This window comes from Danio aesculapii, chromosome 9 (assembly GCF_903798145.1).
Source record: "Danio aesculapii chromosome 9, fDanAes4.1, whole genome shotgun sequence".
NCBI lineage: Eukaryota > Metazoa > Chordata > Actinopteri > Cypriniformes > Danionidae > Danio > Danio aesculapii.
The window spans coordinates 10,256,420-10,269,883 of record NC_079443.1 but is presented as its reverse complement, the minus strand read 5'-3'; the positions used below and the strand labels follow the sequence as shown (position 1 = coordinate 10,269,883).

The window sequence follows — 13,464 nt, the reverse complement described above, 5'->3', positions numbered from 1 at the left end:
GTCTTGAAAAATATCTAGTCAAATATTATTTACTGTCATCATGACAAAGATTAAATAATCATTATTTATTAGTTATTAGAAATGAGTTAATAAAACTATTATGTTTAGATATGTGTTGAAAAAAATCTTCTCTCTGTTAAACAGAAATTGGGGGAAAAAATAAAAAAGGGGGTTAATAATTCAGGGGGGCTAATAATTCTGACTTATATATTATAGGTGGGCATAGATAATTTTTTTAATCTAGATTATTCTCACTGTAATCTTAGAATTAATCTAGATTAATCTAGATTAAAATGGCTCATTTGAATTCTGCTGAAGGGATTCAGAATATGTGTGCTACCCAAATAATGACTAAAAGTAAGTCTTTGATAACGGGTTTCTCAAGCCAGGTGGCGCATTGGACCAGGGGCTCATTTCCGGTTTCCAAAATGCATCACAAACTTCTCGAGAAACTGTTCTACTATGAAAATGAAAATAAATGATGTTCAATAAGATGTACTTGTGTTTACTAACTGTTCCTTCAGTTAAACATGAATTTTGAACTGTAGGCCTACATAACTGTTATTTAAATATATTGCAGTATTACTGCAAGAAAACTAAAGTACAATACAACCAACTGCAGTACATCTACAGCAATACATCTGAAGTACTACTACAGTACAAATGCAGTACAAATACTGCAGTAGTACTGAAGTATTACAACTACTATAATGCAGTACTTTTACTGCAATACAACTGAAGTACCACTACTACTTTTCCTGCTCAGTAGACAATGGATTCCAAATGAGGTTTTAGTACTTCAGTTGCATTGCTGGAGTACTACTACGATATATTGTATTGCACTTTTTAGAAGTGTAACTAACTACAGAAATACATTTGCAATACTGCAAGACATAACAAAACTAAAGTGCTCTTTTAATACTTATGTACCTAAGTGTAATAAATTATATAACATATCACTATATTGCATCTCAGTTTATTTAATGTTTATTGAACTTTATTGCATTGTAGTTGAACTGTTTATTCCTCATTATATAGCAATTTTGCAGTTGCATAAAATTTTGCCACAGTTATCCCTGTATATAGGCTACTGTTGTTGTACTGTTCAGTCCACTGCATTCGTTTTTGCAACTAAACTCTAAATATTCTAATAAGAAAATTACTTGAATCCAAAAACATCCCTGAAAAAAGTACAAAATATATGTGAAAGATGTTGAAGAACAAACCCCTTGGAAAACAAGTGCAGGACCGTTCTTACCACACCATTGGCATATTAGACTACAGCAGCACAAATGCAGTAAAGACAGAGTTTACTTGTTTTTACTCCAGTTTACTGCAATTTATACTGCTGTTGAACTTTATTGTACTGTATTTGGACTGTGTTTATACTTCATTGTATTGCAATTTTGCAATTGTACTTCATTTTACTGCAGTTATTATTCCATATACTGTGGTTGTACAGCAGTTATTTTTTGTAAGGGAAGTCATAACTGAACAAAACAGAAATGGAATTAAGATGTGAAGTATGTATATATTAGTGGCATTATTGAAGCAAACACCACGATCAAACTATTTCCGTCATGTAGGACTTTTCACCATATTTTCCGACAAGATCAGTTAATGCATTTCTCAAAACAATCAGTCATTTGTGCTCATCAAAGTAGCAGTTTCTCATTCCTTCCAACAAATTGCGAATGCTTTTGGACATGCATCAATTGCTTTCATACAACTCTCTGCTGTTTTATAACATTATCATTTGCTTATGTCAGTCAAAATTAACTTGTCATTTGGAATAGTCATTCCAAATAAAACTAATAGTCTCATTTCATTACATAGAAAAATGTTGAACTAGTTGTCAAAATCTGTCAAGAACATTTTATAAAAAAAACATTTTATATTTTTTTTCCATAAAAATGTCTTCTAAATTGAACAGTTTCATGAATGATTTACAGACCTGTGTATGTTGTAGGTTCAGTTCCACCATGTACTGCAATATTGTTTACAGTTGTGCACAGCTCTACCCAAAGAGAGTTTATGTTTGTTGTAAATAAGGGTGTATTTATTCTTTTGCACAATGCTGTGAATAAATTAGAATTGTAAAGAGCATATGCAGTAAAAATCTGAAACATACATATTCAGTGTCTTGTACTCAGATACCTCACTAAATACAGTGATGTCTAATTTTACTGTAGTTTTCAAATGGCTGTGCAAATAATATTTAGTGCTGTCTTGAGCATTTTTACGAAGTTTCATCAAAATCTGACTTTTTTGCATTGGAAAAAATGTACAGAGTAGTGTCATAATGAACAATGGTGTCAGGACTTTTCATCTTGATGACACTGACACTTTTATTGACATGAAAACTTGCTTTTGAGGATTGAGCTATCTATTTTGAGGAAGTGACTCGCTTTTGCAGGTTATCAACTAGGTTTGGCAGTTTGTACTAATTATTCTGAGAAATGCATTAACTGTTGTGCAAATGTAAATAGTGTTGTGAGAAAGCACCAAAGCCACTGAGGAAAACTGTAACTGAATATCATTTCAACAGATTATGATGATGATGCACCTTATTTTGTACTAAAATATTGAAATATTGTCTTCAATGTTAATATTTCCTTCCAAAAAAGGCTTTAAAAAGTCCAAAGTGTGCTCTGTTCCTGGAAAGTACCTTGTTTTTACTTGTGCCTGTTAAGAAGTAGGTCAGCCCTATGTTAAACTGTTTGAAAAAACAGGCAGGACAGTGCGTAGGGGTATTTTACGTACAAAACATCCAGTTCCCTTGTAGAATGGAATACATTTATTTTTATTAGCTTGAATGGCTGGAAGAGTCTCTCTCATTGGCTCTGAGACTGCATTAGGGACCTAATGTTATAGTCAGAGCTCGGTCTGTTCACATACAGAAATGACACTCCAGGGATGGCGGCCTTGTGTAGAAATGGCCAGAGCAGGTCACGCCAGAGGTGATATTTGAGAGCGAATGCAGTGATTCTCATGGTCCTTGGCACCCACATGCTGATCCAGTTAGGCCTTTAGGAGGGCTCACGGGTGGGGGCAAAGAGACTCCGGCAGCTGGTGCTAGAGCTTGCCAGGCCTCCGCTTTTCCAGATGTGCAGACATTTGGCTGTAAGCCTCACACGTGAGCCAGAGATCGGCTGCAGTGTTGTGTAGGGAAAAAAAGAGGGTTCCCAGGGTCCAGTATCATGCATCGACCAGCTGTCCATCTAGAGGGAGTTTATTTGAGGCTTAACAGTAGAACATAGGTCTGTTAAATGCTTGGCCTGGTGCCTCTGTTTGAATTCTGTCATCTTTCGGTTTGGACCAAAATAAACTCTCTGACATCAAATCTTAAATAAATTTGCCAATGAGTCAAAGTAATATACACAAAGAACACATGCAAATGTACTTACTGTGTTAAAGATATGGCTGTTGAATTTTAACAGTAATAAACTGTAAAAATGCTACAGTATTCAATTCACGATTATTTAGATGCTGTAAAAAATACACTCAAAAATAACTGTTGCTACTTGTTTAAACTACTTATTTAAAATGAGTTGAAACAACACATTACTTAATTTTTTTCGGGGAAAAAAACAATTAGTTTATGTTCAATCCACTTAAATTTTTAAAAATGGTTGAGTTAACTTAATCGATTTGTGTTGGTACAACATGATTTAATTGTGTGGATCCCAGTATTTTTTTACCATGTATCTGTTATTTAACAGTTTCATTTATTTATTTGGGCTGTGAATCACATTATAGGATCTTGATCTCTGCTCTGTTGACTTTTAATGTTGACAATTTAACTCTGCAGTTTAACAAAGTGACTTTTTATTGACATGTTTGTAGTTTGGAATAATTTAATGTATTACAAATAGTATATAGAGAGAAATACGTCTGTAAAGTATAAAATGTTTATACTGGAAATGTATTACAAAGTTTTTGTACCGTAATATACAACACATTGATTCATTTTCTTTTCGGCTTAGTGCCTTTATTTGTCTAGGGTTGCCACAGTGAAATGAATCGCCAACTTATCCTGCATAAGTTGGCGGTTCATTCCTCTGTGGCAACCCCGCCCCAAAAATTTTTTAATTATGAATATACAAGACAAAGTAAAATTAGTTCTAAATTTACAGTATTGTATTGTATTTTATACTAATTCATACAATGTCCAAAAAATTTTAAATATTACCATCCATATTGTTCCTTTGTAGTACACAAACAAAAACATCATCAAAAGCATGTGGTGAAGAGAAAGTCATGATTAAAGGTACCGTAGGTGATCTGCCTAAATGCTAACCGGTTAGAATAGTATCTTTCAAATGCAATCCTTCCATCGTCCAAAGCCACGCCTACTGAAATCACGAACGCGCACATTAAAGATGACAGAGACCCACAAGATCATGTCATTCACCAGTTAGAAAACTTTATAGTACTTTATAATACTACAATTCTGAACAAAAAAATGTTATATCTAGCACATTTTCAGTTATGTAGTTAGCAAGCAAAATAGCATGGTAAACAGGGAGCGCATCACAGGTTGTCATTGTTCAAAAATGAACCAAAGTGAATATAAAACCAACCTTAGCTCAGTAAAGCAGGCTAGGTGGAATAGCGCTATTTACTTATCTTTTATGTTGTTAGACTAAATAAAAATCTACAATATCAATGTTGTAAAAGGTTTCTTATGAAATTGAAAATAGTCACATCAATCTTTCGCCGGAAGATTTCAGAGGCTGAACAACACTTCTGTACATACAGTATATCCCAGTCGTAAAAACAACAAAATCTACATCAGCTTTGCGTGATTAAATTATAGTTTTAAAACTGAACATTACCTGTCTAAAAGAAACACTTCAGCCATGGTGTCATCCTTCCTCCAGCATGCAAAAGTGATTCCAATGTTGATTCAAGATTTTAAAAAGTTTTGATTGAGCACTTGTTTTTAGCGTTGTCACTCATGTCCATGTGACTGCGGCCTGCGTGAACGTGCATTGGCAGGTCTGCATGAATGGATGCGCGGTTGTTCAAATCTACATTTGCTGACAGACAGTTCGGGCTACTTATCAGAATTATGGGAATTATCGGCCTGGCATTATTTTATTGGATGAAAATTTTTTAGTTTTATGTCTTACCCAGAATATAAAAATACATTTAAATACACCATCATGATATAAATGTAAATGGAGTGCATGAAACAGACCTGAACCCATATGCTATTTGAAAATGAGACCCGAGAAATGACTTAAATGTAGAACCATTCCAAAGAGTTCGTTATCAGCACCACTGTGGAAAATAAAACCAAGTTCTGCTTCTTTATTTCCTGCTTACAGTACATCTCATTCTAATTTTAATATGAGTTGCATCATTATTTGGGGTATTCTCCATGTCCGCTCAACTCAGGTACTACACACAGAACTTATTATTATAATATACTATCAGTGCTTGACATTAACACCTGCCAACCAGCCAAATGCGGGTAGATTTTAGCTGGCTCGTCACTAAAGATTAGAATTTTTATTTATGTACTGTATATATAAAACGTATGTTTAGTTTTAGTATACAGCTATATTTTGCTTGTTTTGACATATTATTTAAATTTTGTGGCAAGGAAAAAAATAGTTTGGTGCTGGCCAGAGAAAAATTGGTAAATCCTTAGTGTTGAGTCCTGAAAAGTCATGTGAAATAAAAACGAATTACAATGTGACACTGTGAAACCACAACCCATTTGTTCATGCTCATTGAGCAAGCTCATACACAACACACACAAATAAAAGTGAAATGAATCAGAAGGCATGTGGACAAAACACTAAATTTAAATCTAGTAAGTTTAGCATGCTAAAGTCAAATTTATGCATATAAAAAATATTTGCCCAACAACAAAATTGTGGCTAGTAAAAATGGTGAGTGGCTAGTAACGTTGAAAAACCAGTAGCTGCAGTGGCTGGTCATGTATACTATATTATTTAGTATATATGTTATTATATGCTATTATATTATATGATATATTGGGACCCAGACCCTAACAATGTCCCAGGTCTTCTGTGAAGCCCTATTGCCTACATACAGTAGATGAAAAAAGAAGGGAAAGATTAAAATAAAATAAAAAAATAATTGAAAGAATATTTAAATAATACATGTAAATGTACATGTACATGTAAAATGCAAAGAATCAAAAAGACAGGGCAGGTATATTATTTTATAAGAAATAATGAACAGGGGATTTTGATAACTGAATTTATTATAGTAAATGTTAAATTTGACAAGCAAATTAAAAAAATAAAATAAAAAAGTAACTATATGAATAACCCCCCCCATCTTTGATTACCTGTTTTTTGGTTGGGTGGATGCATGGAGGCAAGAAATGTGTATATTATCTTGCCTAGACCAGCTATACATCAAGAGGGAGTTTATTTGAGTCTTAGCAGTAGAACAGGTCTGTACAATTCTTGGCTTGATGCCTCTGTTTGAATTTGCAGGCCCCTCTTCATGATATCTGTCATCAGTGTGTTTAGACCACACAATTTGTACACATGCCAACAGCCTGTTTTATCTTCACGCTAACATAGGCATGTGTAGAGAGAGAAAGAAAAGGAAAAGATACTGATTTAGTATGCATTCTGCGAGTGTAAAGTTTAATGTATTTAACATTCAGATTATAAATAATTGTCTTGAGTTAGTATAGATGTTTTTACAACATGAGATTCTTCAAGGGATACATCTACCAAAATAATATAAAAAAATCATCCACTTGTTTCAAATATATCTGTGTTTCTTTCGCCTATTCAACACAAGAGTAGAAATTTTAATAAATACTGAAAATTGGTAGTTGTTGACTTCCATAGTATTTTTTAAATAAAACCTGCTAATCATCTTACATATTTACAAGATATTTTTTTCAACACTTTTTTCAACAATAATTTTAAGCAAAAAAGGTCAAGGTGCTTCAGGATTGGCCAGCCCAGTCACCGGTAATGAACATTATTAAGCATGTCTGGGGTAAGATAAAGCAGGAGGCATAAAAGATGAATCCAAAGAATCTTGATGAACTCTGGGAGTCCTGCAAGAACACTTTCTTTGCCATTCCAGATGACTTTAAGTTATTTGAGTCATTGCAGAGATGTATGGATGCAGTTGTCCAAGCTCATGGGAGTCATACACAATATTAATTCTGTTTCCACTGCACCATGACTTTATATTCTATACTGTACACTATTTATGTTAAGTGATAAGACTTTTGTCTAAGCAAAGTCAGACCTTACTGTCCTAATTAAATAAATAAAAATCAAGGCATGATCATATTTTATTTTGGTCAAATAATCGTAATCTAGAGGCCTTTGCCTTTCATATAAGCCACTTCTGATGCAAATGATCAACTAGAAGTCAAGCTATTATTTGTTGTCCCTATAACATGGATAGGTGACAAGACTTTTGTCAGGTAGTGTACATATAGTATCTCACTGCAGTAGTTATTTTGCTAGATATTAGTATTAACCTTAACATGCAATTTAAAGACTTAAATAGGTTAAACAGGCAATTTAGCCTAATTAGGAAAGTCATTGTATAAAATTGACCTTAGAAAGCATAATAAAATGCTATTATTCCAGCCAAACTAAAATAAATAAGATATAAAATATTATAGAAATTACCGTAAAAACGTTCCTTGATTCGTTAAACATTGCTTGGGATATATTTGAAAAAGGATTCAAATTTCACAGGAGGGATTAATAATTTTGCCTGTTAAAGGTCTATGCTAGAATGATTTGTTGGACTTTCCAACACTACATGAGTCTACAATTGTGTGTTTGTTTACTTTTCACTCCCACTGCTTGATGTGAAGCTACATGCGCAGTTTACATTAGCTTATTGTTTTGCGTTAGACCATTCATTGTTGATTGTTAAAAAGATAAACTTTTATTTTTGAAAGCAGCTGATTTACTGTCAAAGTATTGAAAACGAAGATAAGTTTCATTGTGAGCATTCAGTAGCAGTTTGTGTTATCAACACATTGTTCAACTCAAATTAAGTTAAAGTGCAGTTTCAATTGAGGCGCAACAAAAAGCAACTTGGATCTATGTTTTAGTAAAATATTAAATCTCTCTTCCGAAAACTTTTAGCTTATGTGTCTGTTTCAGATCCTGCACATATTAAACACATTTCTCCTAACTGACCTGGAGTAAACTACTGTAAAAATTAGACAAATGTGAGCACAAATGTGGAACTGTTCAACATGCTGAAATCATGTCACTTTCTTCTTTTAGCATTTTTACATGCTTACATGTCTGAAATGATGTTGATTTATTTACGCTATCATAATTTTTCTGTTTAATTCCAAGCCATGTGTAGATTTTACCAGAATTTTCCCTTCATTGCCACCCTTGAGTCTCCGTCCTCCATAAACCCATTTCAAATGCCTTTATCATGTATTTACTGCCTCCTAGTGTTGACAGAATTTTTCATCTTCTTCTTTCAGGGTGGATGCTCAGGGTCCTCATGTGGTGGTTGTGACTGCAGCGGTGTTAAAGGGGCAAAGGTGGGCATGTTTTCTTCTACTTCCTGCCATATTACCTATGTTGCATCATTTAAGATTAATTAAGATATTAATTAAACTGCTAGTTACACTCACTTTTGGGCATTTACACCTATCTAACTTTAAATAGTAACAGTTCTTGACGCCAGTGAGCTGCAAACATAAATTAGGTATCATTGGAAAAAAGACACTCTGAGCTTTACTATGGTCTATCTAGAAATCTCCATGCTCAAAAATATAAAAGTTATACATTATGAAGTGATGATAAAATTGTGTTCAATATTTGTTTTTCCATATACAAACACAGGAAAACATTAATGTAATAACCTAGAAAAGTTATGTATTGAAAGCCAACTGCCTCATGAGTTAAAATTTCAAATTTGATGAAGATAACATGCAAAATAAGATTTTTGCAAAAGGTTTTTTGAGACTATATCAGTGTCCTTCTTTCAATCACCGTCAGAGGCATTTTCTAACTAAAACAGTAACAGTTGCTAAATAATTTTGTCTACATTCACAGTTCATGCATCTTTGTAAAGAAGACACTTTGGACTTTACTATCCATCATCTAGAGTTTATAATGCTCAAAACCAAAAAAGTGATGTAAAAAAATGATAAACTGATACTTTGTCAAGATTACTCGTGTTTTTTTTTATGTATGTTATCTATTCGTAAACACTGAAATGTTAAAAACAGCATCCCAGTGCATCCAGGGATGGGCAGTATTTATGATACATGTATTTCAAATACGTATTTTAAATACAAAATAGTATTGTGTAATTTGTATTTGATAGGGTTTATGAAAATGGCTTAATATTTTGTATCAAAATACTTGTGTTTTGTATTTTTGTATTTTTAAAATACTGTAAAATACTTTGTAAGAAGTCTACATGATGACATATTAAAAATACAGCCTCAGATGGATGCTCTCTCAGTTATTTTCCTAAGCTTGAGATCAGAACAGAAAACTGATTAAGCAGGTTGTCAATACTAATATGTAATGGCAGCATAGTGTACAATTTGGAATCAGCATCTTTGCTTAAGAAATGAGATGGAATAAAATATCAATTCTTAAGAACAGGATGAGAAGCTTTAGCACATAATCATTCACAGTCTCAGTGGTGCAGGTGGGAATGCAAACTGAGACTCTTCCAGTTAAAGAAGAACTGAACAAATCTTGGGAGAATGAGTAAACTGCACAGTTAATAGAATTTTTAGATGAACTGCTGATGTTGATGCCAAGAAAATAAGACAAACAACATAAAAATCAGTACTACGGTAGTGATTCCTACAATACTTCATTGGCTGCTTCAAATGCCAGTAGCTGATCTGCAGGTGCTCTGTATGGTTAATGAAGAGAAAAGATGTCTGTTTAAAGATGTCAACATTCATAAATGAATGAATGAATGAATGAATGAATTATTTTGTTTGAAATGTGGAAAACATATAATCTCTTCTTTATAAATAAAACAATTAATATCACTTTACTCAAATTCAATCCTAATACACACATGAAAGAAAAATAATTAGCAAGTGATCTCCTTTTCTCGCATAGTCATAGATATTGTTATAAATACTGGAAAAAATGAAAATCTAAAAATGTCGAAAGCTAAAAGAGGTCAAATAATTTACAATAAGCTTTACAGTAACAATAAATGTATTATATTATATAATTGTATTAATATGTTCTTAAATAGAATGGTTTCTTTATTAATTCATTGTAAAAAAAAAATGACATGTGACTTAACATTTTGTTGTTCATATAGTTTATTTACTGCACTATTTAACCCAACAGTCAACTTTATCAAATGAAATGAGTGCAGTTAACTCAGAATTGACTGAAAGTTAATTCTACTCATTTGAAAAGAGTTTTGAACACAGTGTTGAAAGTAATGAGTTAAGTACCTCATTACCTCAACTTAAATGTTTACAGTACTCATATAGATTCGTTTTTTTTTTTACTCAAATGGTTTGTAGCAATCGGTTTCCTCAAACGGCTTGAGTTGACTTTACTTATTGGGTTTTACAGTACTCAGCTGGTTTGAGTTCTCTTCATTTATTGGGTTTACTGTGCTCAAATTGCTTCATTCACTCAAATGGATTAAGTTCACAGTACTCATTAGGATTTGTTTTTGGACTTAAATAGTTTGTTGCAATCGGTTTCCTCAAATGGTTTAATTTACCTTAACTTTTTGTTTTTTAGTGTTATTCACTTTTCATTCATTAGTTGAAGTCATATTTTTTTATTCATGGGTTTATTCATTTTTTTAAGTAAATACTGTTTAGTGATTATCTCTAAACTGATCATCCAAGCGTACTAAATGATATTCACCTTCTAGTTGTAACCATATCCTGTTGATAAATATACAATTCAGACAGCTTTTTATTATCTTCAAAAAAGCACATTTAGTCCCAACAGCAGGGGGACTTTTTACCAATATCATACATTTACATGATCTTCATATTCTTCAAAAATCTGGATTGAATTGCTTCAAACAAAACAAAACAAAAATCTATATAAAAAAAAATAAATAAAAAAAAGCATATAAAATAGCATATAAAATTTAAAAAATAATCACATTTCCAGGGGCATCAAGCAATGATGTTAAGGAAAATGCTGTGGCAAGCTTTTGTATCATCTATTGGTTTAGAGGAGACAAACAGCACTTTAGAGGAGACAAACAGCACTCTAGGATACTTATCTCTGATTGGTTCATCACAACATTGTAATGTATGCTATTCCCAAATAACAACCACTGGAACCTATAACACAGGCTCATCTGGGTACTACAAATCATCTTGACTGTTGTGAATGCATTCATATCCATGTTTTTGTGATTATTTCAAGATGCTCTTTTTTATTGTTTGGCGCCATCTTTTGGCGCCATCTTGTGACGGAATAAATATAGTGTAGGCTGCATTGGTATATTTTTGTTTCTGTAAGCTTTACGTTTAATTAAAGGGTTGATGAATTATTACCACTGAGATCAATGTGTTGTGCCTAATTGCTTACTTTTATGGCAAGTAGTTCAGATAATGTACATCTAGGTGGTAGTTTTTGCCAAGTTGAGCTTTATTTTGTGTACATTAATTGTACATTAATCCATTGCTTAAATAATGAAACATTATTTTTGTTAAGTGTGATCTAAATATAAGTAAATGTAAAATGAATGAAAAGAAAAAAAAAGGAGAAGATGAAACTCAACTTAAATTATGACCTTTTGTTTTTCCACATTAGGGTGAGGTTGGGCTCCCTGGTTTGATGGGCCTTGTTGGGTTTCCTGGAATGCAAGGTCACGAGGGCCCTCCAGGGTCAATGGGGCCAAAGGTAAAGTTTTGTACATTTCACTTATTCTGAACACATCCTTAAGTTCTTTAAAGAATCTATATATCTTTTCCTCTTTCTCTTTACACAATTAAATAGTTAGTTAGAAAATACTAATTAGCAAAAGCAAAGAATTGTGGTGTTTTTTATCTTTATATATATATATATATATATATATATATATATATATATATATATATATATATATATATATATATATATATATATATATATATATATATATATATATATATATATATATATATACATGTTTTTTTTACCAGGGAGACAAAGGGGAGACAGGAGCACCAGGAATTAAAGGAAGCAGAGTAAGTGCCCACACATGTTTGTCTGTCTGTCTGTCTGTCTGTCTGTCTGTCTGTCTGTCTGTCTGTCTGTTTCTTTCCTGGATGTTTACTCTCACTCTCAGGATTTGCAACTCTTTTGTTGCTTTCTGTAAGTGCTTACCGAAAAGGTTCATCAGATGCACATTTGAGCAATTTAGGAGAACTGGTTTATTATTCAGTTATTGGTTGATCTGCATTATTTTCATTAGTGAAAGTCAAGATTCACCCACAAAAAACTAAAAGCAAAACAAAAGGTCTAATTGAAATAAGCTTGACAGTTGGCAACTTAATGAACCATTTAGCATTTGATGACTAAAAACTTATAATGACACAATGTACAACTTGTATCAACTGCATGAATATACAGTACTTAAGCAATTGCAACTTTGCAGCATTTAATAAATACACAAGTTAGATGATGTGGAGGTGAACAAGTTGAGAATTTCATTCATTTAATGAGAACTAGACAGAACTACACATTTTGAGTAAGTTGCATGCATTGTGTGGTGCTGTTTGTATGAAGAGCTTTTGAAAAATGCACTTAATTCTTTGCAAATACTAATGATGATTTGATAAAGGCACCAATGCGACAGAGAAAAACTGTAATAACACACTGTAAATTAGCATTTATTACACTATACTGTAAATGTGTTGTAGGGCCAACCTGGTCAAGCTGGTTTCCCAGGACGCCCAGGAATTCCAGTAAGTTGACTTTGTTTTTAAAGAAAATTTATTGCCATTCATAAATACAGTGAATTTCTGGAGAAACCATTATAATATCAATTTTCTGTTATTATTACGAAAATCCACAGGGTCTTCCTGGTCTAGAAGGAGCTCCTGGACCTCAAGGAATCCCAGGCTGTAATGGAACAAAGGTGCAAAGGGCGTTTTTGAGAGCTATGAACTTGCTAGTCCATCCACAATTAACATGATCCATGTGGGATAATCATTCTGTGTCTTCAGTTAATCATAAAAACTTCAGTGTGGCTGAATAGAGTATTTATTTGTGCTTTGCAGGGGGAGCGAGGTTTTGATGGGATCCCAGGTATTACGGGATTGCTGGGACCACCGGTATGACTCATTTTAAATCATGTGCCTCTAATATTTCCCATTTATATCACATTTATTTTGTGTAATTACATAAAATTGTACATATAATTTGATATTAGGTGCTAATCCAGTCCATCAACAGATTCCCAACTTCACAAATGTCTTTCTGAATCTTTCACAGGGTATACCAGGTATTAAGGGAGGAAAGGTAT

The 13,464-nt window shown here is 32.9% G+C and overlaps 1 protein-coding gene across 1 annotated transcript in view; it reads left to right on the top strand.

The window, feature by feature from the left end:
* The window catches only part of col4a1 (collagen, type IV, alpha 1), a 107,352-nt gene that overhangs the window by 54,980 nt on the left and 38,908 nt on the right, over positions 1-13,464 (top strand). The window contains exons 2-8 of the mRNA XM_056464757.1: positions 8,474-8,533; positions 11,769-11,858; positions 12,140-12,184; positions 12,860-12,904; positions 13,015-13,077; positions 13,220-13,273; positions 13,434-13,460. Coding sequence (XP_056320732.1) covers positions 8,474-8,533; positions 11,769-11,858; positions 12,140-12,184; positions 12,860-12,904; positions 13,015-13,077; positions 13,220-13,273; positions 13,434-13,460 — 384 coding nt within the window. The remainder of the gene's footprint in view (positions 1-8,473; positions 8,534-11,768; positions 11,859-12,139; positions 12,185-12,859; positions 12,905-13,014; positions 13,078-13,219; positions 13,274-13,433; positions 13,461-13,464) is intronic.